This window comes from Aspergillus wentii (assembly GCF_001890725.1).
Source record: "Aspergillus wentii DTO 134E9 unplaced genomic scaffold ASPWEscaffold_6, whole genome shotgun sequence".
Classification (NCBI taxonomy): domain Eukaryota; kingdom Fungi; phylum Ascomycota; class Eurotiomycetes; order Eurotiales; family Aspergillaceae; genus Aspergillus; species Aspergillus wentii.
The window spans coordinates 401268-426943 of record NW_024467837.1 but is presented as its reverse complement, the minus strand read 5'-3'; the positions used below and the strand labels follow the sequence as shown (position 1 = coordinate 426943).

At 48.6% G+C, this 25676-nt stretch overlaps 15 protein-coding genes across 15 annotated transcripts; 6 read left to right on the top strand and 9 right to left on the bottom strand.

Moving 5' to 3' along the window:
- Positions 1-776: 776 nt before the first annotated feature.
- Positions 777-2494, top strand: ASPWEDRAFT_29924 (F-box domain protein; the record flags this gene model as incomplete). The annotated part of the gene is made up of 2 exons (XM_040833342.1): positions 777-1102; positions 1168-2494. 2 exons carry the CDS (start codon positions 777-779, stop codon positions 2492-2494), a joined length of 1653 nt encoding a protein of 550 aa, XP_040686457.1.
- A 495-nt stretch (positions 2495-2989) lies between these two features.
- Positions 2990-3865, top strand: ASPWEDRAFT_185257 (uncharacterized protein; the record flags this gene model as incomplete). The annotated part of the gene is made up of 3 exons (XM_040832071.1): positions 2990-3355; positions 3411-3736; positions 3801-3865. The coding sequence occupies exons 1-3, from the start codon at positions 3187-3189 to the stop codon at positions 3861-3863; spliced, it is 558 nt and encodes a 185-aa protein (XP_040686456.1). The 5' UTR covers positions 2990-3186.
- Positions 3866-3960: 95 nt separating this feature from the next.
- Positions 3961-5127, top strand: ASPWEDRAFT_61053 (YjbQ family protein). The gene is made up of 2 exons (XM_040838554.1): positions 3961-4683; positions 4764-5127. Exons 1-2 carry the CDS (start codon positions 4408-4410, stop codon positions 4920-4922), a joined length of 435 nt encoding a protein of 144 aa, XP_040686455.1. The 5' UTR covers positions 3961-4407; the 3' UTR covers positions 4923-5127.
- Positions 5128-5201: 74 nt separating this feature from the next.
- On the bottom strand, positions 5202-6708 carry ASPWEDRAFT_42810 (uncharacterized protein). Its single transcript, XM_040835868.1, has one exon. The coding sequence runs from the start codon at positions 6466-6468 to the stop codon at positions 5251-5253; it is 1218 nt and encodes a 405-aa protein (XP_040686454.1). The 5' UTR covers positions 6469-6708; the 3' UTR covers positions 5202-5250.
- An 848-nt stretch (positions 6709-7556) lies between these two features.
- On the top strand, positions 7557-10044 carry ASPWEDRAFT_61051 (uncharacterized protein; the record flags this gene model as incomplete). Its single annotated transcript, XM_040838553.1, has 2 exons — positions 7557-9223; positions 9262-10044. 2 exons carry the CDS (start codon positions 7557-7559, stop codon positions 9902-9904), a joined length of 2310 nt encoding a protein of 769 aa, XP_040686453.1. The 3' UTR covers positions 9905-10044.
- A 188-nt stretch (positions 10045-10232) lies between these two features.
- Positions 10233-11272, bottom strand: ASPWEDRAFT_137187 (zinc-finger domain-containing protein; the record flags this gene model as incomplete). Its single annotated transcript, XM_040829360.1, has 3 exons — positions 10233-10575; positions 10631-10798; positions 10925-11272. 3 exons carry the CDS (start codon positions 11270-11272, stop codon positions 10450-10452), a joined length of 642 nt encoding a protein of 213 aa, XP_040686452.1. The 3' UTR covers positions 10233-10449.
- Positions 11273-11587: 315 nt separating this feature from the next.
- ASPWEDRAFT_174218 (uncharacterized protein) lies at positions 11588-12448 on the top strand (the record flags this gene model as incomplete). The annotated part of the gene is made up of 3 exons (XM_040831196.1): positions 11588-11656; positions 11736-12113; positions 12161-12448. The coding sequence occupies 3 exons, from the start codon at positions 11588-11590 to the stop codon at positions 12446-12448; spliced, it is 735 nt and encodes a 244-aa protein (XP_040686451.1).
- Positions 12449-12682: 234 nt separating this feature from the next.
- ASPWEDRAFT_70430 (uncharacterized protein) lies at positions 12683-13459 on the bottom strand (the record flags this gene model as incomplete). The annotated part of the gene is made up of 2 exons (XM_040839125.1): positions 13196-13459; positions 12683-13104 (listed from the first exon to the last, which is right to left on the bottom strand). The coding sequence occupies exons 1-2, from the start codon at positions 13386-13388 to the stop codon at positions 12683-12685; spliced, it is 615 nt and encodes a 204-aa protein (XP_040686450.1). The 5' UTR covers positions 13389-13459.
- A 60-nt stretch (positions 13460-13519) lies between these two features.
- On the bottom strand, positions 13520-14929 carry ASPWEDRAFT_42806 (putative dephospho-CoA kinase). The gene has a single exon (XM_040835867.1). The coding sequence runs from the start codon at positions 14704-14706 to the stop codon at positions 13882-13884; it is 825 nt and encodes a 274-aa protein (XP_040686449.1). The 5' UTR covers positions 14707-14929; the 3' UTR covers positions 13520-13881.
- A 766-nt stretch (positions 14930-15695) lies between these two features.
- On the bottom strand, positions 15696-16853 carry ASPWEDRAFT_116157 (DUF3431 domain-containing protein; the record flags this gene model as incomplete). The annotated part of the gene is made up of 3 exons (XM_040828639.1): positions 15696-15904; positions 15972-16414; positions 16474-16853. The coding sequence occupies 3 exons, from the start codon at positions 16851-16853 to the stop codon at positions 15696-15698; spliced, it is 1032 nt and encodes a 343-aa protein (XP_040686448.1).
- Positions 16854-17407: 554 nt separating this feature from the next.
- ASPWEDRAFT_52914 (lipase family protein) lies at positions 17408-18470 on the bottom strand (the record flags this gene model as incomplete). Its single annotated transcript, XM_040837803.1, has 4 exons — positions 17408-17707; positions 17763-18099; positions 18161-18338; positions 18389-18470. The coding sequence occupies 4 exons, from the start codon at positions 18468-18470 to the stop codon at positions 17408-17410; spliced, it is 897 nt and encodes a 298-aa protein (XP_040686447.1).
- Positions 18471-19908: 1438 nt separating this feature from the next.
- Positions 19909-20868, top strand: ASPWEDRAFT_42801 (uncharacterized protein). Its single transcript, XM_040835866.1, has one exon. It carries the CDS (start codon positions 20155-20157, stop codon positions 20551-20553), a length of 399 nt encoding a protein of 132 aa, XP_040686446.1. The 5' UTR covers positions 19909-20154; the 3' UTR covers positions 20554-20868.
- A 727-nt stretch (positions 20869-21595) lies between these two features.
- ASPWEDRAFT_52913 (cleavage and polyadenylation specificity factor subunit 5) lies at positions 21596-22678 on the bottom strand (the record flags this gene model as incomplete). The annotated part of the gene is made up of 4 exons (XM_040837802.1): positions 21596-21894; positions 21959-22206; positions 22271-22522; positions 22638-22678. The coding sequence occupies 4 exons, from the start codon at positions 22676-22678 to the stop codon at positions 21596-21598; spliced, it is 840 nt and encodes a 279-aa protein (XP_040686445.1).
- Positions 22679-23205: 527 nt separating this feature from the next.
- On the bottom strand, positions 23206-24022 carry ASPWEDRAFT_174212 (uncharacterized protein; the record flags this gene model as incomplete). Its single annotated transcript, XM_040831195.1, has 2 exons — positions 23206-23696; positions 23764-24022. 2 exons carry the CDS (start codon positions 24020-24022, stop codon positions 23206-23208), a joined length of 750 nt encoding a protein of 249 aa, XP_040686444.1.
- Positions 24023-24657: 635 nt separating this feature from the next.
- Positions 24658-25612, bottom strand: ASPWEDRAFT_174211 (DUF3632 domain-containing protein; the record flags this gene model as incomplete). The annotated part of the gene is made up of 2 exons (XM_040831194.1): positions 24658-25166; positions 25222-25612. 2 exons carry the CDS (start codon positions 25610-25612, stop codon positions 24658-24660), a joined length of 900 nt encoding a protein of 299 aa, XP_040686443.1.
- Positions 25613-25676: the final 64 nt, after the last annotated feature.

The following is a 25676-nucleotide window of genomic DNA, read 5'->3' as shown; positions in this document are numbered from 1 at the left end:
AAGACATTCTGAAAGGGGCCAATAATAGCAACTGTCAAAGGGCTGATCTCTGCAAGATGCGTAACCTGCTTTTTCCTTTGAAGTCGATGATCACCCCTGGGACACAATGGATTATCATTGCACCTCCCAACATTGGACAGTGGCTCTCTCCGATTCTCCAGCTTTCTCTCCACTTGGTTCCCGGACGGAGGTTGAAAGGTTGTCCGATGAAACACCCGCACACGCGTTGCAACGCCCCTTATCTTTGCCACGTCGCAGCGATGGCTGGTGGAAGAATTGCCCTTCAGGGGGTGTTTGTTATTATTCTTCTTTGAAAAGTACCTGCATCTTTTTGTGGGAGCAAAGGTCCAATTGTAAGGCTGAGAGGGACAGGATGATCCGAATGGGGAAACAAAGCGATCGGCAGGCGGTTGGGAGGAATAAATAGAAATAATCTGGTCACATTATTTTGGAGGCACACTGCCAGCATCCCCAGCCAAGAAAATAGTCCCTGGATGTGATTGACCGGTCAGAAGAGAAAGCATCAGCATAAAATTAGTGTCTGTTCTTGAATGGTGATGATGTCTTCTGGTCGATCAAATAAATGGACCCTGAACTGGTCTGAACGGCGGGTGCATGCATTATTATTCTTACAGGCCTTTTTTTTCCCTTCTTAGTCCTCCCCTGCTGTTCATTATCTTCCTTCTCTTTTCTCCCCCTCCCTCCCCCTCCACTTCCCATCGCAATTCAATGCCTTTCTCCCTCTCCAGGCTTTTTCAATAGCGACCTGGATCATCATGGGTTTCTTCAGCCGGTTTCGAAAGCGCTCCAAATCTCAGAGCCGTGCGGGGAACGCAGTCACTTATGACAATCTCCACATCGACAAGCAGAATGGCGTTCCTCCTTTGCCTATCCGTGTGGTCGGTCGGGATCTGACCAAAGACCTGCCTCGACATGTGCTGGCGCGCATCTTCACTTTTGTCTGTCCTCATACGGCGGATGACAGCTACAACACTTCCGAGGAGTCCATGACCGAGGATGGCTGCATGCTCTGTGACATGCGCGATCTGGCACACTCTGCGTTGGTGTGTAAGCGCTGGTTTACAGAGGCTCGGAATTTACTGTGAGAATGCCATCTGAATGAATTGATCTTTTTGTTTGGTTTTGCTAATCTGGTATTCTCCTTAGTTACACCCATATTCGTATCGATCCGGTTCATTACTGCGAACGCGAAGTCGAATTGGCCGCCAAGCGAAAACGCCGCTCCTTTTTTGATCGCAATGGCGACCCTATCGATGCGCCGCAAGTCCGTTTAAACCTTCTAATGCAAGCTGTTCGACAATCGCAGGGCCTGGGAAACCTGGTTCTGTCCCTCCGTATGCCGTATATGACCCGAGAGGCCAACAAGGCCGAAATCGCACGGACCGTCTCCGTCTTACCCAATCTTCGATATGTGGACTTGCCATCCGGAATATCCCATGACGATGCATCTTGTATTCCTCTGAAACAGGAGCTGATGGCACGATGTCCGGATCTCCGTCGGACAAGCTATCGCCACGGCTCTGAGGGGAGCTTTGCACAACTGCCCGGATCTCACCTCTGGATGAACCTGGAGGTCTTGGAATTGGCTGGACTACAGCTTGAGCCCAATATTCTTCGGTTTTCTCTGGCGTCTTTCCCAAAACTTCGTGAATTAACTTTGGACGACCTTGAGTGGCTTGACGATTCCTGCTTTATCCCCTCTACGTCTCTGCCAGCGTTTCCAGCCGTCCAACGGCTAACCCTTCGAGATACCCCTAACGTTACGGCAAGCGGGCTTGCCGCGTTTTTGGCTCTTCCAGCTAATCGAAATGCTTTGCAGCATCTAATTCTCTCGTCTACAGGGGTTGTCCCGTCGGCCCTGCATCAGATTCTCGCTATCGCGCCGAGACTCCTTGAGCTCTCAATCGTCCAAGAGGTTGCCCGCTCGTTTCCGGCAGAAAAGGTGCCACCACTGGCATCAAGGTCACTTACTATGCTACATTATGAGATTACTTCCAACACCAGTCCCCGCGGCCTGATCCCAGCCGCAAACTCATACTATACCTATTTGATTTCCTCGCTTATGTCCAACTCTCTCCCTACCCTACGCGACCTCTATGTCCGTGATGCGACCTTCCCGGAAACACTTTTGCTTGCGCCTCCCCCGCGACTATTTGGAGGCGGCGAAAAGGGGCCCGAGTTTTCCATGGGTGGTCTGTCGCAACCACTCAATGTATATAGTAAAGGCCTGGACGAACTGGAGTGGAACTTTACTCCGTATGAACCAATCTCGACGCGGGGTCGTCGGGATAGCACTACACGGCCGGTTAGTTTCCACGAGGCACAGTTGAGTCGGTCCTGGGGCGGTGATGCGAGAAAGAGTGTGTTGGTAGGCAACGGCTTCGGCGGGTTCCTTGCTGTGCCTGTAGAAGAAGAGCGTCCCAAGAGCAGTGGGGGATGGAGACGAGAAAGCCGAGGGGATCTATGGCGATGATGAAAGTCTATATCTTAGGCAGGAGAATTTCAATATCTGTCAATTTTTGGGTATCAATCATGATTAATGGAATAATGATAATGTACACCGTTTTTGCATAATGATTCAGCCATGTTTTATCAAGGGTGAGTTGAAACAACAACATGAATTGGAAGACAGCAGGATATAGATGCGAGAAAAAGCAAACTGAGACATCCACTTCCCATTACCCACCCTGTGGATCTGTCCGGACGATTAGATCGTAAAGAAACGGTTTCTCGAATATTCTGGAGGCGCCAATCAATGAAAAGAGCATGCCTCGTCCGGCATGCACTCGTCATGCCCTTTTGGGCAATGGTCGACTCCGCTCCCACGTCCATCCCACGCTCTTCTTTACAACCCCCTCGTGTTCTGCAGGTTTATCAACAGTTCATGTACTAGGATAATTTCTAAGTCGTTTTTAGAAATCCATTTTCCTTTGTTGGATGTGATCGTCGGCGAAGTTTAGCGGGGCAATCCGATTTGACACTGAGACGACTTCACCATGTCACCTTTTTATTCCTACTTAGGAAATACGTGATGGCATTCCCACGTTCATCTGCTGTGGCTGAGTCTGTTCTAAAAACATTGAACCCCCCCCCCGATGGTTGGCTCTTAGAGCAGAGGGCGAATCATTATGCGAGCTGAAATAGGCCAACTACTCCAATTAAAACATGAGAATCTGCAACCAATCCACCCTTGCGGGAGCCCTGGCAGCCAGCCATGCTGCAGCTGTCACGCAGATATCCGACAGCGACATGACCGATCTCCTCAAAAAGGGCGGCGTCGAACTCGCAGATCGATTGAGAAGGATGGTGCGAAAATCGATGGTATCGAGGCTGGGTATGACTAGTGAGTCTGGGTCTTTACCTCTTCCACCTTCTTAACTCTATGATAGCCTACAATTACTCCAGCGACGGGGAAAGAGTCATAATAATCCATTCTAAAGATGAAACAACATGTGGGCACCATCTCGGGCCCCTCTTTCCGCCCACAGCGACTACCACAACGTCGCCTGGGCCGATATCCAAAACACCCTCAACACAGCCCAGATCCAAGCCCGGCGACGCCAAAGACCCCAATGGCGTCAGGAGCAACGACCACCACAAGGTATATGTAGCCTGGTCGAACCATGCGCACTTTGACACCAGCAACACGGGGTGGAATGATCCAGCCAGCCGGTCGTTGGATCGTGCGTTCCGTAGTCAGTATTGGTGGCACTATGTTAGTCAGAAGACTATGTTAGTTCTTGGTTTTGGTTTGTTATTCTGATTTGAGTGATTTCAAGAGATTGTACGTTCGACCTGATAATTCGACGGATGCTGGAAAGGCGCTTGGGAGTGCGGATTAGGGACATGCTAGTAGTAATCCTCCTCTTATTCATGAGCAAGCTTTGCTTCGTGAGGTTGGGGATATATATAATTTAACTGTACTGTAGTATACAAGTACAAATATCAACATATACATGACAGCGAAAGTGGCTGTCTGTTTCTTATTACCTATATTTATGAGTCCTACTCTCTGTATACTTCAAGTGTTGATGTTATTCGCATCTGCAAACAATCCAACCAAATGACGTCGACGCCCCAAAGTCTGCCGCTTCCCCACCAGAGATAATCCAGGACAGCCAGACCAAGCAACTTCATCACTTTACCAAACATCTATCTAGAGCTGATCACAGACTGTAAGTTCTCCGATCCAGTTGAATTCATCCAAAAATCCAACATTTGCAGCAATTGCACTGCATCCCCCTCACCTTCCCCCCTCATCCTCTATCCCACCAACCCCGCAGCACAAAAAATCAAAAATAAAACAAAACACCAACTAACAACAACCCAGCTCCCATCCTCCTCCCCAACACTTCCTCCAAAAAATAAAGAAAATAACCAGCAAAAATGTCCTGGCACCAAAAGACCTTCACCCTCCCCCCGCGCGCTCGCGGCTGCTACCTAATCACCGACCACGTCCTCGAGCAGATCCCCGAACTCCGCAACTACAAAGTCGGCATGCTCAACCTGTTCGTGCAACACACTAGCTGCGCGCTCTCGCTGAACGAGAACTGGGACGACGATGTCCAGGCTGATATGGCCGATGCCATGGAGCGGATCGCGCCGTATGATAAGAGGGGGAACTTGTATAGACATTCTGCTGAAGGGGAGGATGATATGCCGGTTTGTTTTCCCCAGCCTTACAGCCTTACTCATGTGAGTTGTGTGGGAAAGGTGTACTAACTAATTGGTTTCATGGTTAGGCACATATCAAGTCCGCACTGATCGGTGCTTCGGTCAACATTCCCATTTCTAACGGTCGATTGGCAACGGGTACTTGGCAGGGTATTTGGTACATGGAGTTCCGGGCTAGTCGACACACCCGGAAGGTTGTTGCCACGATTCAGGGTGAAAAGGCATGACTTGATGGTGATGATAATGCTTCATGGGGGCGTTTGTGATGATTGTAGACGTATACGGCATATTCCTATAAAAAGGGGGCTGTTCTAGTTAATTGGTTGGTTGGTGAGGTGCCCATTCGAGGTAGCAGGAGATGTATGTATCTTTGGACATGATATTACTACAGAGAATATACGGAGTTGGGTCGTCAAGTTCCTCCCAAACTGGATAACCATCTGGCCAGGCTCTTCGATGTAGTATATAATAATACTTATAAAAATAGCTTTAAGCTATTGATATAGTTCTGTAATAGAAGGTTATATTATTTAGATAAATTGTAAGGTTAAGTGACTAGTACGGGTATTCTTCAAATCTAAAATTCCATAGAGTCCTCGCCGAATCATCAAACCCATATCCTTTAGAACTGGTAGCCCCAATATGCTGCAGTAAAGACGGGACCACCGCCCAGCGTGTCCAGCCCTCATTATCTGCGATCTTCTCCACCATCATGTCTACCAGCCAGTCGGTCGTCAGGTCTGTCCGCGCAAGAAAGTCGAGTATAATAGAACGAGGAAACACGAGGCCCTGCGAGCAGCATCCGTATCTGTTCATCTCATGGACGCCGGGGGACATGGGCCACACTGTCTGTTTTCCCGCCATAAAATGGAGCGCAATAGCAGCGGGGATGAACACACAGGATATGATCCAAATCGTGCTGGCTGGAAACGTCTTCAGCTCGTGCTTGAATACTCTTTTGGCGGCTACCATCGTCACTGTAAGCAATGCCCAGATTGCAAACGACCAAGCCAAATATATTGGCCACTCCTCCGAATTCCAGCCAAGGAGGTCATCGGCATAGAAGAGTCGCAGGTACATCCATCTCTCATTCGCGGTTCGTTCTTTGACGATATCGAGGGCCTGTAAGGCGGGCGCGATCCAGCCCTTCACCGCTAACGTATCGTCCTCGATCATCGCCACATACTCCGCGCCAGTATCGTAACAGTCCTGCATCAGATGCGTATAGTCGTGAATAGTTTTGTTTCGATACCAACCACCGTCCTCCCAGTTCTTGATACGCTCAAAGTCGGGATCGTCTTGTCCGTACGTCAGTACGCGGTCTGGCAACGTCTCAACCCACTTCTCTGAATAAATTGGATGTTCCCATGGCTCTGAGTTACCGATGAGAAGGTTTAGAAAGATGCTATTTCTCTCCGCCTCGGTCAGGCCGGCCAGAAGGGATGCCAATGTCAAGCCTACATATTGCTCTCCCCTCCGACGGACAGTTGCTATTCCTACGCATATCGTAGGGATCCAGTTTTCCGACCTCGCCGGTTGATTAATAGCACTGGCATTGAGTAAAAATCCCTCCGCCTCTGCAATTCTTGTTGACGAATATCGCCGCTCGTAGGCCCGAAGGGGGTCAAAGAAATAGGATGTGGGATCACGATAGCTGGCGAAATAATAGTAGCAGAGGGAGAAAAGATAGAGGAGGGAGAAGGTACAAAATAAGAGGCTGGTGGTCGACAGGGAGAGTCTGCCAAAGTGAAAACGGTGCAAGAAATCAGCCATGCCAACTTCGAGTCGTTTGAGCGGAAGACATATGGGAGAGACGACTGGTCGGCGCGCAATAACGAGGACAACAGGGTTCAAAGAAGCAGATATCTGGCTCGTATGAACAAAACACAGGAGTGTCGAAGATAGAGAATTATGTTATACATGTCATCGATAGGGGGGTGGTTCCGGGTATAAAGGGGAGGATTGGCGCTGGGATAGTACTCTGTATCTAGGGCTCCTGTGGGTCGTTTTCTTTGTCCATCTTCTTTGTCCTAAGAGTGGAGAAGAATGAGCAAAAGTGGCCAATGAAAGGGTGCAGGAGTCAGGTGACCAGCTGATCTCCCGTCGGGATCTTCCTGGAGATCCAATCTTTCCATCTTCAATCAGTTTTACATCTGGTTTTACATCTTGACCAACGGCGTAACGAGTCTCTAGTTGCCCTCGACTGCTTCAGCGCGCATCTCCCTGAACACTTTCCAAACGAGATCACAGAGAGATGGATTTACTGATCGATCGTCTGGGACATGGTGCTTCCTTCCCAAGAGGAAGTGAAAAAGAGAAGAAAGCCCGCGGAACCAACAAAATCAAACCACTTGCAGTGAGATGAGACAAGGGACAGCCTTTCCCAGAGGCTTAGTTGGTGATGTCTAGACTCTGTCTGTGACAGATTGCGGCTCAGGGGAAGGGAAAATGAAACAATGAAGTACCCGAGCCTTGTCGTGAAAGAAACTTCCTGTCAAAGCTTCCAGATGGAGTACGAAGGCAGGATATTCCTCAACATAAAGATCTGGAATAAGATCCAGATTGGGCGTGTGAGGGTGTCTCGGAAATGGTAATAGTCATTACGGACTTCCAAAGCTCTGGAAATTCGGTGGTAACCTGTCTGGGTGCTTTGTCTGTCAACATGGACAATATAATATTGACCAGAGTCGCCCAGACTGGATTGGCGAACGGGGAGAGAAAACTTCCAGCTAAGATATTCCTTTGAATCATCATCTCTTCTTCGTCCGTTTCTTGGGTACTCCCTTCCCATATTCCACCTGAATCACGTTGTCTTCGGTCAATCTTTGTCCTCTCTCTCCTTGGGCTGACTGTTGGCGAGAATGTGGATACCTCGTGATGTGTTTAAAAAGAATAGAAGCGATGCCAGCGCTCGCAGCAGGCTCGGCGATGAACTTGAAGAGCCAAAAGCCATCATCACCGAATCAGTACTCACAGCACTGCGACGCTGTACCTGCCACCTTGTCACTATCCTGGTCACCATCACAACCATAACCTTGGACCTGAATGGCGTTTACTTGGGCTCCGATCTAATGTCGCCGGTGAGGTCCGAGACTATCAACCTCATGTTCCTCCAGTTGGCTGCCAAAGCCCACGAAATCATGATTGTGTCTAGTCTTGGCCTTATCGTTCTACAATTCGTCCGATTCGAGCTGCTTTTTGGAGATGGGCTGCCTCTCGGCCTGGTAGGCTCTGGCTTGACCTTCAATAACTTCGAGTTCTTCTTTAAAAAAGAATTCTATGGCACTTTGAAATATGTCGGTGGTCATGGCAATAAACCCAGAAAGGTGATGTTTGTCATGGTCGTCGTCGTGGCCGGACTCACGGCTACATTGGCTGGACCCGCAAGTGCGGTACTACTCGTGCCCAAATCCCAGAACTGGGCCGCTGGAGGCACTCGTTTTTATCTGAATGGATCGGAGAGTGAATTTTGGCCAGCGGACTTGTCGGGAGACTTGTCGGAGCTTCGGCTATTTTGCAAATGCAACGACTCTACTCGTCTGGGAATCTGTCCGGCGGGTGGGTTTCACTCCCTGTGGGAGCACTGGGGAACTGTGAATTCCACCGATTTTCGCTCGCAGAATGTTCGCTCATATGCGAAGAATCTCGCTGGCTCTAACTTCTACTGGCCGGTATCCAGCCCCTCGTCTCAAGTCCCTCCTCTCTATGCGGTAGGAAACAGCAAAAAGGCCGACACTGATGCAACCACGCTCATCCAGCCACATGCAGCAGCTGTGGTGATATTGCAAAGGCTCGCGACCGACTGGTGGAAGGCTTTGACATCGCAAAGAGGCACGTCTCCCGATCAAGTTGATGACCGGATTGTTTCTGCCAATGTCAGAAGTGGGATTAGCGTCGTTAGCTGCGCAAAGCCGCAGGAGCTGCTGGACTCAGACAATTCCGTGAACTTCTCATCCATCGATGGTCGATTCAACTTCGCCCAAAGCTTGCCATTTGCCATACACAGTCTCAACAATACTGCTGTCAACCACTTACGATTTCAATGGGTTTATCTGCCAACTCAATTTGGCGCAGCTAGTATTGGGGGAGTGTTTGAGACACCATGGGAATTTAAGAAGGCCTCCAGAGTTGTGGTCGACTGTACGGTTCAGGCTGGATGGGTCCCGACGACGGTGTTCACCGACAAATACACTTTCTGGACTGGGTGGTACCCATGGAACATTCAATATGGCGACCGCACGCCTGCATGGTCCGCCACGTCACAGGCTGCTAGCAATGGCCGAATATCTCTTGGGGATGACTGGCTGAATCTCCTGACACCCCCGACAACCTCTCCTGGTATTGGCTCTTGGCGACCATCCACGATTGAGAGTATTTTCCTGAATGCTGGCCTGGGCTCCTCTCCGAATACAGCTACGGCGGGCTGGCTTGATCAGGGGTCTGGAAGTCAAGACAAGCTTGCTCTCGTTGAAGCCATTATTTGCAGTGTGATTGTGAATGGTCTCAGCCGTACCAGAAGTTATCGAGCGTTTAATACTTCAGGGGCAAGCTCCCAGTGGCCGCTAGCAAATTACATCCTTTTACTGACTTTGAGAAACGAGTCCTAGGGAATAAGCTTGCTTTGGAAACTCCCGCCGTCAGCCCCGAGAACCTCACAACGATTGAGGCAAGCATGCAAATAAGCGGTTTCTCATTCAAAGGCTCTCTGGCAGCATATCTTGCCATGACAGTCCTCCTCACTCACCTCCTCATGGCTACCGCCCACATTATATACGTTATCCGTAGCAGACACACTTCACGCAGCTGGGGCTCAGTTGCGGAGCTAATCGCTCTGTCGCAAAACTCCCAGCCATCGTTCGATGCATTAGCCAACACCAGCGGCGGAATCGAGAGCCGCAGAACCTTTTTGCAGATGGCAAAAATTAGAGTGAAGAAGACTCCCAACTTGCCAAACCATGAACATCATGAACATGCTGAATTGTTGTTCGAGAGCTCCACCTTTCCTGATTACCAGCGGAATGCCTCTGAACACGAGCTGGACGAGCTACGCAATGAATGGCCGCGTCATGCTGCGACGTGGCCTCTGAATATACCCGAAATCCCAGCACATCCTGATTTGAATGCTTCGAGTATGTTGACTTCTACAGAGAGGTTTGTCGGTAGCAGGGAAGCAACGGACATCATTCGGCCCAACCGACGATATGGATGAATTCTTATACATGCTGGTGAGGTGATCGTATATTCTGAACATCGTGGCTGAAAGAATTGCTTATTTGCTTATGGAGTGCCAATATATTTAGACAACAAAACATAACATTTATAGTAAAATGGACTGAATTATCTAGCCCTTAGTATCATAGATTTTATACTAGTAGTATATACTATAAAGATCACATGACCATCATAGGTCTGATGTCACCGAGGTCAGGTAAACAAATCAGAAGCTAAGGTTAATAATGAGCTAATCTTCACTTGTCCATTTGAAATCATGTGACTGTAATTTCACGTGATGCGATAAACATTTTGACAAAGGAGATGGTGGATTTGGTCTAGTAATTGGCTCTCAATAAGTAATCAAAAACTACTACTGTAGGTAATAGAATCATGCCACAGTTATACTATCACATTGGTTATCCTTGGCCTAATAACAGATCTATTGATCTGGTACAAATCTGTACATGCAACCCAATCAAAGGGCGGAAAACAATAAAAACAGGTCGTCAACGCCAACAAAAGAAATCAAAAGGTCTCTTTTTACCGCTGCTCAAATCCACCTTCAGTGACAGGCTTGCTGTTCACCTCGGCAGGGTCGCCAGTCGGCTCGAGGGGGTAGCTGGTGGCGGGCAGGGACTGGAGGTACGCGCGGTGCTGCTCGTGGGCCTATTTTAAAGTTAGCTTGTTCTATCTCCGAGGCAATCTTTCAGGAAATACATACAAAAGGGTTACCACAGTAGCCGCAGGTAGCAATCTCGGGCTTGTCGGTGTTGATGAAGATTTTAGGGTGACCCAATGGACCACCGCCACCGTCACAGCTGACGACTCTCTTCTTTGTCCAGCTGACTGGTTGCTTGTGGATGAGCTCAATGGCAGCGTAAGGTTGGGGCTGTAAAAAGTCATATGTCAGCCCAGTTATTTCAATAGTACATCTCCACTTTTGGCCATATAATTTTCATTTCCACCGATTGAAACATTCCTCCTAGCCAATTGAAAACCAGCGTGATATACGCACCTGCATTTCCATGATAGTCTGCTCGAATCGAGGACCGGTCATAGCCTTCTCTCTCGGCTGCTGGCTGGCGGCCCATGTGTTGGCGCGGTTGGGGGCTTGCAGCTGGCGGTTGCGCTCGCCCACCTCGGGCTCTTCCTTCAAAGGGGCATCCCAGGCGCCCATCGAGTCGACAGGAGTAGCATTGGTAGCGGAGACATTAGGCTTGTGCGTAGGAGGGGTCGGGTCGTTGGGTTGCATGCGGTTCTCCGAGAAACGAGGGACGCTCGACGAGTAGCTGGCTCTGGCGACAAAGCGCGGAGACCAGGTGGTGGAGAAAGCCGCGATGCGGCTGCGAGCAGAGGACAGCATGCTGGGCAACTGAGGTCCCTGAATTGGCAAAAGCACAAAGCGTGGATGGCGGGTGAGGGCGGAGGAAAGACGAAGTCGGGATGGAAGGGCGAGGTTTGCGGGAGCTCGCGCGGCCGCTTGTTAGGCCAATCGGCTGCGCTCCTGCGGCTCCTGCGGCTGCCGCTCGTGCATTTCCATTTTCCTTCCGCTTTCTGTTTTTAATCTTTGCTCGTCGACTGGTTGTATCAGCAGCAGTTTAGATAGAGGCGCGAAGATTTTTTTTCAGCTCAATTATATCATATTCGGTGCTCTGTCTACTACACACGGCCTTGCGTCATGCCTTCCTCCTCGCCTGCTGGCTCAAAGCCAGAGAAGACCATGTCTTCGCGGCTACTCACAATGAAAGTACGTTAGAATACATACAATCAGTTAATTTTGGATTGCTGCCCTTTGTTTTAGATCGGGCTAACATTTAATACTACAGTTTATGCAACGCGCGGCTGCTGCTAATGCTAAAGATTCTTCGCAAGCGCAATCCACCGAAACCTCCAACTCCCCCACTCCGAAACGACAGAGACTTTCAGTCGGCCACGATAGCCCTCCCGCCCAGCAATCATCAGACCTAGAAGCTATTTCGGCCGCGCTGGCTGCGGAGGAGGAAAAGCGGAGAGAAGCTGTCAGTCGTCAAGCCGCGGAGGCCGGTGAATCAGAATGGGTGCTCGATTATTCCGGTTTTGGGGAACAGCAGGCAACACAGCCGTTGGTTGTCGCGGCAGGCTCCCTGGATGCGGACGATGATGCGGATATGCTGTACAGTGGGCGACAGTCTTACGGAAACTTCAAACCCAAGAAGAAGGCACAGGTATGTCTTTTGCGACTGCGCGGGGAAATTATGCTAACAACTACTAGACACAAACCGTGTCGAAGAATAATGATGGAGAGGAAGATGAAGACGAAGATGAGGAAGATGAGGACGAGGATGGAGATGAAGATGGAGGAAACAGAAACAAGAACACAAAAATGGACGTCCTCGCCATGATCAACAAAGAGAAGAAGGCAGCGAACAAGAAAGGAAAATTCAAACCGCAGGCCGAGAGACCCAGACTATCTCAGCTCACCAGCTTATCGGGTACTCGCCAGGGTGCTGTGGGAGGAGGTGGTGGTAATAAGTCTCAGAAGAAACGCAAGCATAAATAAATTGCAGGCCCCTAAGAGTGATCAAGGTCTTGTTATTCTATGTTACAAGGCCAATGGGGATTAATGATAGTATCACATTATTCATAGGCAAGCCATATGCTTCCTGTGCTCGCTTATCTTTCAGGTGATCGACTTAGCTGGTTTTCACAACTTCTTCTTGGCAAGTCCTGGGCTTTTGCAAAGGGAAAAAGGCCAAATCCAGCAAACAAAACAATCTTCATCCACTTGTTGGTGTCACCATTGCGGGCCTTCTGGAACAATCGCTGCCTGGATATTCTGGATATTTGACTCTTCAGGCATGACACTTCCACCCATCAATATATCGCCTGACCCGATCTCGATCTTGTCACACACAATTGCTGAATCTCGATCCTTTGTTATAGAGTTTCCTCGTCTCCTGTAGGCGTGGACCTTCATAATATCGGATGCTGGGGGTTTGGACTGCGAGGGCTGCCCGACTTCAAGCCGTACACTTTCTACTGGCTTTGGGGCGATGTGTGGACTTGAGTGCCTGTCATTCTCAAAGGGAAATGCTGATGTCGGCTGTTTCAGGATTCCCCGCGGATGAGGATTATTGTCATGGTGATGCTTAGAGCCTTCGCTGAGGACTGTCTGCAGCTTAGAGCCTTCGAATCCAATTGAATAACGCTTCGGTCCTGATTTGTGTTCAATTATGGCTTTGGTTCCTGGAGTAATGACGTCCCTCTATTTCAGCCGAGCTCAACTCATCTGACGGATCGAACATACCTGGCTCACTTGCTGCTGGTGCAGATTCCATGATAATAGACCTACTTAAAGTGGTACCCATCGGCCGAACGCTCAGTGGAATAGATGAACGGGCCTCAGGTCCCAGTGATGAAATCCGAACCAATCGAGGCCTTTCTGTCTCCAGGCCTTCAATAATCAAATGGCGTTTTACACTTCCACATGGGCAAGACATTGCTAGGGGATGTTTAAGATATTGGCAAAGTTCTTTCTCTCTGGGGTTGGGTTTAGGAATCTAAGATGAAAAGCAATTGAGTTTCCAGAAAGATTTCAGTGAGATAAGAGAACCTTTGAACGTAGTCATGTGCACCCTATCTTTCTTTGTCCCAGCAGTAAGAACACTGGTCAAGTAATGTCATTGTCTTAACGTTTTTCTTCGATAGAATAAGCAAACATCGGTATCCTCCCATATGGCTGAGCGATAGGCAAGAGTATCTTTATAGAAAAACTTGACCTTGATTCTATCTTTCAGAGTTCATTCACTGCTGATGTTCACACCATCTTTTCTCCCTTATCTCACATGAGTGATTGTCAACTAGGCATATTATTGAAGGGATGTCATATGAAACGCCAGAATAACCTGATTCTAATGCCAAATGTACTGAACCATCTGATGTCACCATATATAAATACACAAAACAATAGCTATGGCCCTAACATGAAGAAGCTCATAGCTTCGCCTTCTCCTCCTTCTCTTTCTTTGCCCAACTCTTCTGCGTCAAGAAATTGACTGCCATATTCCATACCACAATACCCACACCCAACGGAGGCGCCAATAGCAGCATCCACGCCCACCATCGAGGGCTCGCCGCTGCGATCGTCTTCATCGCACTGCGCACCTCTTTCTCCAAATCAGCCTTATCCCCATCATTCCACACTATAACTCCCCGCGCGGTCTTCGTCCCCCGGAACTCGGCCTTTTCAACCTTCCCCTTGACATCGCCCTGACTGCGCACCCGGTTCTCTGCATCTTCAGCAGAGAGGTGCGGATCGCGCGCTCGTAACCGCGCCATTTGCACCTCCGGATCCGTCACGCCTACCACAACTACACTCCCGCAGATGAGATCCATCCCACTCTCGAATAACAGTGGCACGTCGAGGACGACCGCCCACGACCCGGTGAGATAACGATAAATCAAAGCCTTGTATACCTCCCACCGAACAGCGGGATGAACGATCTTGTTAAGGATCATGCGGTCGCGTTTCCGTTCCTCGGTGGTGCCGAAGACGCGACGGCCCAGCGCGGGCCGGTTGAGTGGCCGCCCTGCGGTGTAGTTCTTGCTTATGGGGTCATCGGCTGGGAGGAGGAGATCGGGCGTGCTGGGCCCGAAGTAGTTGACGATTGCCTTGTAGCCGGGGGTGCCGGGTTCGACGACTTTGCGGGCGAGGAGGTCGGTGTCGATGATGGGGAGGGAGTAAGGGGGGGATGAGAGGATGGAGGAGACGGTTGATTTGCCCGTTGCTATTGAGCCAGTTAAGCCGATGATTAACATTTTCGCTGCTTGTGTGTTCTGTTCGTCTTCGTTTGGTTGTCTGGAGGTTGAAGTGAGGATTGAGGTTTGATAGCTATCACGGGGTTCTCAGCGCCTGCGCTGGTCGGGGAGCGGGAATTGAGACCAGGATTCCTTGACCAGGTACGGCTGATTGAAATCGGAGCTGAGGTTAGAAATTTGAATAGGTGGTTGTAATGGCAATGATCGATTCAGTGGTTGTTGGCACGGAGTAGATTGATAAAAGTTGGACGAATTTCGAATGCGGGGGGAGCTTCTTCAGCCTCGGCTCCACACCGTAACTGTATGGGATATGACATCCGAATCCAGCACGATTGGGAGTCATCTATGATATTTACAGCGCTAAGGACTAGATATAGTTACTGTTGGCATTTATAAAGTAAAAGCCATATCATAATTGATTCGAAAAACAGCTATTGTACATATTCTCAAGCCTCGATGGCATCCATGTGGGTATGCAAGAGACCAGCCCTCGATACCCCCTCATCAATATAAATGATACTGTACATCAATTTCTCTGCTGATTTAATATAGTGTTACTCCTTTCATCCTGTACAACTGAGCTTCACATATGTCGGTTGCACCGTAAGCAAGATTGCAGCGTCGCTATCCTAGATTTCTCAAGAATTCAAGTGGGAAGCGAAATGTCCATGCTATTCTGTCGATCCAGCAACAGCAAGCGATGAATTGTTCACTTTCCATGTCACTGCAACTGGCTGGTAGCCATACACCTCGCGATCTTATACTGAGGGCGAGTGTATGGCTCATCATCCTTAATCTTGTTGAGCAGTACTTAGGCGCAGTGCTTCCCCTTACGCCGGCGCTTTGGGACACGGGCTGAGATACAATCCCCGGGATATATGACGTTGGCCGTAGACCTCATCTGTGGCGAGCAGAGTATCTACGTCAACATCGCCATCGACGGATGGAAGGGATGCAACTATTTGGCAATTGGAAAATAATCCCAATCATCAGACCTCAGGAAGCCCTTTGGTCGGATCCTGTTCCTGGCCCTTCCAGCCAACATATGGCCATCCCTTTGGTAATGACGAATATGGTGGAAGCGAATAGCGGTTTTCGCATGATCCATCGCTTGTACAAGTGAGATCACATAATCCGAATACTTTGCAGTAACATACTTCAGCCTTGGGGCAGTGGACGGGTTCTTTCCCGAAGATCACTAAACGATAGCTTGTTAGCGGGGACATGTGTTTTTCAAACAATCCTCTTTTAAGGAGAATACATACTGTGCCATGAGTACTCCATGATCCGTCCACTGAGATCATCCGGAAGTGACGTCTCAGACAACCATTCCCTGAAATGCTCATAGTCCTTTTTAGAGCGCTCGAGGACCTTGTCCCGCGTGACTCCAAACTGTGCGCAGCATGAAACTCCAACTTCCTCGGGAACATCGGCTCCTGGAAAGAGTTCCATGAAACCTGTCTTGAAATATTCACCAGCATGGACGTTCTCGCGATGGGTGTCGGAGTGCGGATGGATTTCCACCGGGCATCCAAGAGCCCAGGTGCAGCGGAGATTGACATAGCCTTGTCTCTGGAGGTATGGGACTTGGAAACGGGAAAGCATGGGGACACCGTCGTAGTATGGGTCGTCATTATGCCATTGGAATCGCTGGGAGTGGATGAAGAGCATCGTTTCAGGGAGTTTGTGGTAGTTGTCGATGATGTATCTAATAACCCAATAGTTAGCATATAACAAATCACCTGTAACCCAGATATCATCGCTCACGTCAAATACACCATAGACTCCCTGCCCTTATTCTTCTTCACTGTCAACTCCGCGCTCTTGTCATCCACGACATAGATACTCTTGTGCCATTCCGGGAAATGCTCAAACAACCATGACGTATCATCGCTCTTCATACTAGCGACGACCATATCCTTTTGTATCGTTTTCGTCTTTTGCGGCGCGGTAACTTGCCCAGGCTGCTTGTCGCGACTCGGCGATTCCACTTTCACCGCAGTGTTTTCGTGGGGAACTGTAGCCGCATGTTTTTCTCCGCTGGAGCCCTTCGCAAAGAACAAGAAGTAAAGGCCGCAAATTATGAATATGGTGATTATGATGGCCTTTTCGCGATTGCGCCGGCGGGGGCCCTGAGAGAATAGCATGGCTGGTGGGGATGGCACGAGACGAGCTGTAGACTGGTACTAATAGATACTTTTTCGGAGATTATTTAACGAGTAATTAGTTTAATATCGAGAGTGCATGAACATAAATCATGCCCGCATGTTGAACAACTTGGGGCGTGGGGGGTTGTGCAAGGGAGCTTGAGGTTTGGTTCGGAGGACGCGTGTAGGCGGGAGCTTTGGATGATGAAGCTTCGACTTGGCGAAGACTGGAGTTAGGTATTTTTGTGAGCCGCTGTATAATCTGCAGGTCCACGCCGCAATTTGGGAGCAGACAAAATCGAATCGCAAAAAGGATACGACTGATAGTAGCAGAATTTAATCCGGAGATTTCGAATGGTTTGACCCCCGTATTTTCAGGGTACAGGTGGCAGAAGCCGTGGTGGATCAACAGTGGAGCTGCCCTAAGAGTATATTTCAAGTGCGCACCAGACAATAATGGATAATTTATCCTTTGGTCATTGGAAGGATTTCTTCTGCTATTTAATGGGATATCGGCATAAATTTGTTTTACATGTGTTTCTTCGTCTCGTTGCTCAGTTACATTTGTCAATGGCAACAATATACCAGTGATGAGCAGACACGCTGACCCCGGATGCTCCTGCATTTCCACCTGTTGAGTTCACTCCCTGGATCACATCAATATCCGAAGATTTCACGGTCTCTTCGTCCCCACTTGTTATCCAGTACTCCGGGCTGGTGTGACTGAATCCAAAGGAGGCCGGTGGAACCTTGGGGACAACATCATTGGTATGCGTCGTGCGGTAGCTGGTGCCCTGGGAAGTGATGTATTTGGCAAGCTCTTCATTTCCAACTCGAGGAGAACCGTAGGTATACTTGAACAGGGTCGTTAGTTTACTATGTGATGATAGGAAAGCACACATCACTCACCAAGTCGATTTCATAGCCTGCCTTTCGCAGAGCCGTGGCACCCAGCGTAGCGACAGCAGCTCCGAAGCTGTGTCCAGTAAAGACCAGTTTATAGTCAGAATGTTTGTCTTTAGCCGACTTGACGTTCGAGGTGATCGAATCGGCAACCGATTCCCACGATTTCCAGAAGCCACCGTGAGCCTTGCAGTCATCGCAAATATCGCTGAGGCTGGTTGTTCCAAAGTCCAAATTGGCAACCCATGTCTCGACAGAGGTCGTTCCCCGGAAAGAGACGACAATCAGCTTGTTCGTCGAATCCTCTGCGATGAAGCCTGCAACGTCTCCATACTCGTGGTCCCTATCACAATAGCAACACCATTAGCCTCTATTTTCCAATTGCCAGAAAGTAATTAACATACTCATCGAACTCATCAATGGTATTGGTGCTGGCCTTCTCAACCGTTGGACAATTTCCCACAGCACAGGTCACAGCCGTACCGGTTGAATTGATATTATTCGGACAGTACGCAGCGGCAGAGTATTCCGCAAACAATGTCAACTGTTGCAAGACATCCGAAGAGACATCCGCAGAACCATCTGTTACTTGAAATTAGAACTGAGACCATTACAAAACACGAATTCCATACCTCGAGCTACCAGTCCAGCTGGAGCAGCAACAGTCAACGCAGCCAAGGCTGAAGCAGCCCAAACACGTCCAAGGCGGAACATCGCGGGATATTGCAAGAAGGTATCAACGATGATGCAGGTTTGGGGCCTTGCAACAGTTTAAAAGAAAAGCTCTACTTGCCACTCCTTCGAAACCCTCACATCAGCCCTTGATTGGGGAGACCGTGCAATATATACGGCTCCCCTCAGCCACGACCTCAGCCCCGATAATACGAGAACATGGTTTTTTTCTGGCCCATAAGCGGGGTTGTGTCGTAGTCAGAAGTAAGCCGTTTGAGATCCGCATCCTCAAAGCAGGCAAGCGGATAGATGTCACGCCATTATCTTGAGCTGTTCCAAAAGTGACCAAATCCCCGATCTAATCCCTCTCTAACCTTCCCAAAAAGAGACTTTTGTACCTGAAGAGAGGGGTTAATATAGAAACGATCGACAGGCGGGGGAACCTGTGTTTCTTCAGGCCCCGCCACCATTATTGGCCCCATGGCTCAATGGATTAACCAAGGACCAAAGGTTGATACCCGTGGGATGACGATGGGTAGTGTATGTAACTCTAACTTGCTTTTTTTTTTGGTATTGATTAGCGCTCGTGTCATTCACGCGGAAGAAAGGAAAGAGAAGAGGCGGAGAATTTTACCCCAGCGGTGACAGAGAGGATCTTAGATCAGCACATGATAGGACAGGGCAAGACACAACAGGTGACTGCCAAGTTTCTCCCATGTTTCTCCCCAGGAACTCCGTCGGTCGTGAAGCCATGGCTATCCCGAGAACAATCTATGTGACTTTCTTGGATTACACGCTAATCAAGGGCATTCCGTGGGATTCACATGTGAAACAGGAAGTCAGCGCCGGTTCCCAGTGTCACCATCGTTAACCTGAGGAGTGAGGACGAACGGAACCGTTATTTCCTTGCCGATCTCGGTGGAATTTTCGAGTCTAAATCTGATGGACTGTGCCAACTGTCTGCTCGAAGGTTCGAGGATAGATGAGCTATGGAGCAGTCCAGTGTACTAATTAGTCAATCTCCGAAGATAAGATCTCGACGACCCACAGTGTCCTTCAACACTTGAAACACCGGGAACTGTCAACTGAGAACATGTCAGAAAGGTCAGAGTTATGTTGGTATCCTAATCTGCATTTCTCTCTATCTTTCTTAGGAAAAAATCCTTGGCTGACACAGCGTTTCACGTTTAGGAAAAGTGCGCCTTGCGTGGCCGGGCGATCCCTGTCGTATCGCTGCTAGCCACGCTACGTCGCCTTGTTCCAGCTGGACAAAAAATGTCACCTTGAAGATGAATCAATTTCGACATTTTCAAACCCTTGTCCGGCAAAATCAAAATTTTATGCTTACCTCTCAATCCTGAGGAGAAGCAGATTCGCCTCATAACCATTCTTCCAAGCAAAAATGACCAGAGCCCAATCTAATGTCAGCTCCATATTGCGTCACTAACGACTTCCCCCAGATTAGAGGCATTTTCTTATGGCTGGGGGGATCAAAGTAATAAAGAGGAAATCTTCGTCAACGATGAATCGTTCTTTGCTGTCGCAACCTCGAAGCAGCCTTGCACAGAGAAAGATTATCGTAGCACATCTTGATAAACGTGGTCAGTGTCTAGCTTCGTGTCTGTGCAAGAGGCTTCAGTTCACAAGAGAGGCTTGCTCAAAACTGTCAAATTACGTACCACTACGAATCTGTTAAGCATACTATTGGGTTCAACACACGACCGCAATGCCAGCGAGTCTCGGGCTCTATATGGCATTTATTCTGCTGCTCAGGACGCATACGCGCCTAATTATATCAAACCAACTGAAACAGTTATGCTCGAATCTGCTGCTTTCGTCATACTCAACGAACAGGGAGACTCCAGCTTTAGTTACTTTGTACTTCATGAGTTCGCCTTCGGATGCTTTGCTTCCATCGTGGGTACCAGGCATTACTGACCTCCGCGTTGTACAAAATTTTTTGCCTAGTCACACAGTATCAAAGCTCTTCGTGTACGAGATCCTCGATACGCGATCAGTATCACAAAAGATCTCAGAATACTGCGAATTTGCGGGCGATTTGTTGGAGACTGTCAAGTTCTCTTCCATTTCAATAAAGACCCTTATGATCGATGTCCGTCTATAGAGCAATTTCTGGAGCATGTAAGGGGCGAAGAGGGACAGACCCACCTATCAGCCCTTGACAATCACCGTATCTACGAGTTTTCTTTAACCTTCTTTGGCCGGAATACGATAGCCAGAGATCTCAGCAAAGACCACATTTGAAATGGCAGTCTTTTCATAGAGGGGAGAGATTACTCTGAGGAGGGTGCAAAGTGTTACCAAATGCTATGGAATAAACTGTACGATCTGGCTGCGAAGATCGTCATACTCATAACGAGTCCAAGCGCGACTCTATTTGGAATTGTACCAAATGAAGTTCAGGATGGTGATGTGGTGGTTATGCCTGTTCATGCAGAATATCCATGGGTCTTGCGAAGGATACCTGCCAATGAAAACCAACATGGCACATACTATCAATTGATCGATTTGGTGTTTATTGAGACTATCGAGAGCTATGGAAGAGCTCAGCTGACAATCCTTTTGTCGAGGGCATCAGAAAAACAGCTCGTTGTTGAGTTTCTCATTCAATAATATCTTTCGTCCCAGTCTCAATCATCCATGTCTATACTAATCAAAGTTGCGAGATCACTATTTATAACCGCTGGCCTGATTCCCGGTGTGTATCCTTAAATAAGATCAAGCAAGAGATGGATGCTGTTTAATCTCATGTAATTATATCCATTTACTCTGCCTTGATAAATGTGTAGAGATTCTCATCACTGAATCGCCCTTTTTACTGTAGGCACTTCTCAAATACATACCGACCTCAACCCTTTAAATGAAGCAAGATCATAATAGAATAAATAAAAAAAAGACAAAAAGAGGTATGTTCGCTCCTCGAAACGCCGATCATACAAAATAATTTGATCATGCATCTGCCTGAAAAAATTTTGGAAAAAAACAAGCAAAGAAAGTAAATGGGTTAGGTGGATTCAATGCTGGTCAATCGTTAGTCTTTTGGCACTGCATAGAAGAATGATAGTAAAGGATACTTACTACGTCATTGCCAGAGCCCCTGCCAAACATTTGATTTCGCCGGGGGGGCATGAATAAATTCCTTTCGCTCACTGCATACTACTATCACCCCCGTTCTCCTCACCTTCCGCTTTGACGTCTGCCATCCCCGCGTCCTGGTCATCTCCGCCTTCAGCAAGCACCTTGGTTCGGGGAAGTTGACCTTCGGGCAAGGGTGTTCCTGGGGTTGCCGCAACGACATTGTCATTCTCATCCACGAACTCAAAGTTGTATCTGGACAGAAGATGCGGGATAGCGGAGAGTTGGGGGCCGTAACGAGCCGTGTTGTCGTACAATTCAAACAAAGGCACAGCGAGAAGCTTCATGTTCTTTGGAACAGAGAGAACCTCTATTATATCATACCGGTTAATATAGTCTCTTGTTTATGGTTGGCAATGCGTAATCAGACTCACTCTTCTTGGGCAACTGGATGAAGTACAACTTCTTGCACTCCTTAGGCCGAGTCACATGTCCGGGGAGGAAAGGGTACATGAAAGTCTCGAAATTCGGTCGCCACCATTGCGCGAGAGTATCCCCAATTTCCCAGTCCTCATTGACGCCCTCGCCGGAGAACTGCGAGCCGACAGGTGCAAGACGCTCGTTTAGTCGCTTCTTGAATCCCTCGACCTCGTCGTCTTCGAAATGGAGATAGTCTCCGGGTCTGTAAAACAGCGTATTAGATGCATCCAAGGAGTATTCCACTAGCGATAACCCAAGATACGCACAGCTTAAAGAACGCGTTTGCGATTTGAAGCATCAACACGTGCGGGTGGTTGTGTTCATGGCAGACGAGCACACCCTCGCAGGTACGTCTCATTCCATACTGCTCATAGTGCTCTTCGAGACGCTTTAGACGGGCCAACACCGAAGGGTCTTCTTCCGGTTGCGTTTCCTTGGTGCCGAATGTATAGTTGGAGAGGGGATATAGACGGATGGTCTCCGGTTGCTGTGCGGAGAAATTCTTGGGGAGGATAGGTCTGTATCGGGAAAATAAGAACGTCAGTCAGTATGAAAATGAGAAAGAGGAGTAACATTATCAAGAGCAAGCTTCAAAAGTCGCTACAGAAAGCAGACTCGGCCAGAGGTACGTACGGGCGGGAGCTATGCATCGCTGGTCCTGTAGTAGTCGACATCTTGGTCGCTATTTTTCTCTTAAAAAGGAATATGACACGATGCGAAGTTGTGCTGCTATGGGATGAAAGAAGAACACAATTGAGTGCTGGAGCGTTGAGGTGCTTCGTCGCAACGTGATGCTGCTGTATTCATCGACGCCTGTTGTTATGGGCATCCAGAGCTGCGACTCGCGAAAACATTCAACCGTGGCCCGAGACGTCCCCATCTCCGCTGTTTGGTCGCCTCGTCATCTTCCCATATCCAATCCCCAATTTCAACAATCTATCTTCTAAAAGGCATCTCTTGGATAATAATGTTTTTCTTTGCTGATAGTACCTCTACACGACATTACAGTTCGTTACTGGCTAGCAGAATACAGCTATTTACATCATCGTACCACTGCCAAAGATTCAATAACAGGCTGAGGGTATCAGCATGGCCCCATTATACACCAGAACTAGCAACATTATATACGCTCTCCTTCAACATGCCAATGACCGCTAAATATATCAAGGAAAGCAAATGAATAGGCCTCTTTCCATCCTAATCAACCACGGTGCTGCGTGTCAGCCTGTGAATCCTGCAATTCTACCACTGATGATCCATGCAGCTCATGATGCTGTGTCAGTTTATTATCTTTCACAGCCTGTGGTATGTTTGCCAGTTCCACAATCGGCGGCTGGCGCCAGCTTTGGGCCTGACCATGGTTTTGACCCTGGGTTTGATACTCCAGGGGTTGCACAGGCGACTGGACTGGGGCTTTCTGTCGCCGACGAGACAGAAAGAACCATAGCATCAGGCCACAGATCACGGCAACTCCCGCAACACCCCCAACTACGCCCCCGACAATCTTGCCCACGTCAATGTGGTTGCTGCCAGAGGATCCAGAGGAAGAGTCACTATCATCCCCAGATCCAGTACACCCGTCAATGCTATAGTAAACCCAAGAGCTGTTATAGCATTTATATCTTTCAGCCACTTCGACCACTGTAGCAGAACAGGGCTCATCGGTAATGGTATCAGATGCGTAGATGGTAACTATGACACGCACACACAATTAGACATAACCCTTACTTTTTCTTACAGGAGCCAAGGAAATGCCTACCTGCACAGCCAGTATTCAATTTAGTCACTTGAAAACTACTCATGTTGCCATTGCTGCGCAGCTCAGAACACAGCCCTTCGGTATGCCCATCTGGGCCATCGATGGATCTGTATGAGTGCTGGCAGCTGTCATCGGTGAAGGTCAAAAGAGTAGAATCAGCTGACACAGTTGCGATCAAATGCAAGAGAAAAAGGAGAATGAATGTAGTTGATGTAAGGCAGTAGTCATGGTGGAACAGCGGGAAACTTTTCCAGGTCATCGTAATGAGTGATGATGGACAAAAGAACAAACACGCATCTGCAGGGTAAAAAAAGTCGATGCATTTTGGCAGGTTTGCCCATGGCTAAGGCCATCTGTTTATCATAACTATTCCGAAAGGGGGGTAATAATCAGCAGAGACTTCAGCTTCAGCTTTTCCAGCCTAAGGTGCAGTAGGTAAGACACTGCCAACCACTCCCATCCACTTTGATGCTTGTCTGCATATTAAGTTGGCGAGAGATCTGCAAACTCCACCAATAGAGGCATTTTGACTAATTCTTTCGAGACCTTCGAGCCGAACGGACCCCAACTATTGCAGCAAGCGAAGTCAGCCAAGACGCCTTTTCCCTGCAGATCCGCCAGAATTTATCATATCACGGGCTGATGGAAGTATACCAAAACGGCCTGGTCCGTCAGTCAAAATCGTGCTTACTGCCGAGGAGGGAAGGCGGATCATTTGTCTATCGACACGAATTGCCTCATTGGCGTTGACTGTTGGGGCTGGACGCTGGCGCCCTTCGCCTATCTGCCCTGATCTGGTCTAGCCCTATCCACACGCTTCTCTCTACCCAACGCCTTCCCTCAATAGCTTCATGGATTTTATGCATAATAACTAACTATTACTTAACAGTTGCGCTACCTTTCGTGCTCTGGCTGGGCCCTGTACATCACCGTCACAGCTCGTCCAGCCTCATTTCGTGTCTTCTCATCCACCTCTTCACAGTCACGGATGACTTCAAACCGTTCCCTCCAAAGATCCCACCGTTGAGGGCAGAGGCCTTTGGTCCCTTTATATCTGCGTCTCAGCTTGTTCCCCTCCTTCTTGCCCAACTTCCACAACGGCCCACCGTCTGTGGCATAGACTTCTTCATCCCGTCCATACATAACCTTTGCCCCGTGGACCATCCATTCAGCCGCAGCAGCAACCTTGAAAGATAAATCCGTGACGATGGTTGGATCGTGAGAGACCAGATCGGGACTTCCTCGGATGGGAATCATCGCACCCTCAAGGGCATCCGTGAATACCCAGATGGCATATACTTCCAGACCAAGAAGACGTAGACCAAGGACCCGAGCAGCAAAAGCTTGCAAGTTGACGAATCTTCGTTTCTCGTCGGGTTTCATTTTTTCCCATTTGATGTTGTCTTGTTATCGTCAATTGGCATCAACATTGTGGAAGAAGTCAATTGTTGCACTCACACAGCCGCATCTCTCGTAAAGCAGCACCGAATATCGGGAGCTCTTTCCACAGTTGATATTCTCTCCATAACTTGAGTTCAACAGTCCTGGGTGGTAGATTGGCCAAGGATTCAACAATAGCTGCTAGTCTATCTTGCTGAACACTGTCGTGAGGCAATTGCTGGGCGAAGCTATATAACGTCTCCCAGAAGCACCAGAAAAAGCCTTCAGGGTCTCTCTTCGTATCATCATCATTTGTCACCCATTCCAACAATATGGCATCTATTGCGAGGGCAGCATCATTTGCTGCGGCGCTGTCTGTGGACTGGATGGTATTGTTGACAACGTCAAGGACTTTTACTGTGAAATCAGGAGGATCGTCATCCTCGAGAACGAGACGGAATGAATCCATATATTGACAATCTGGAGATGGTTTCTTCCACAAAGAAAGAGAAATCAGGGGATTGAGGGGGCAT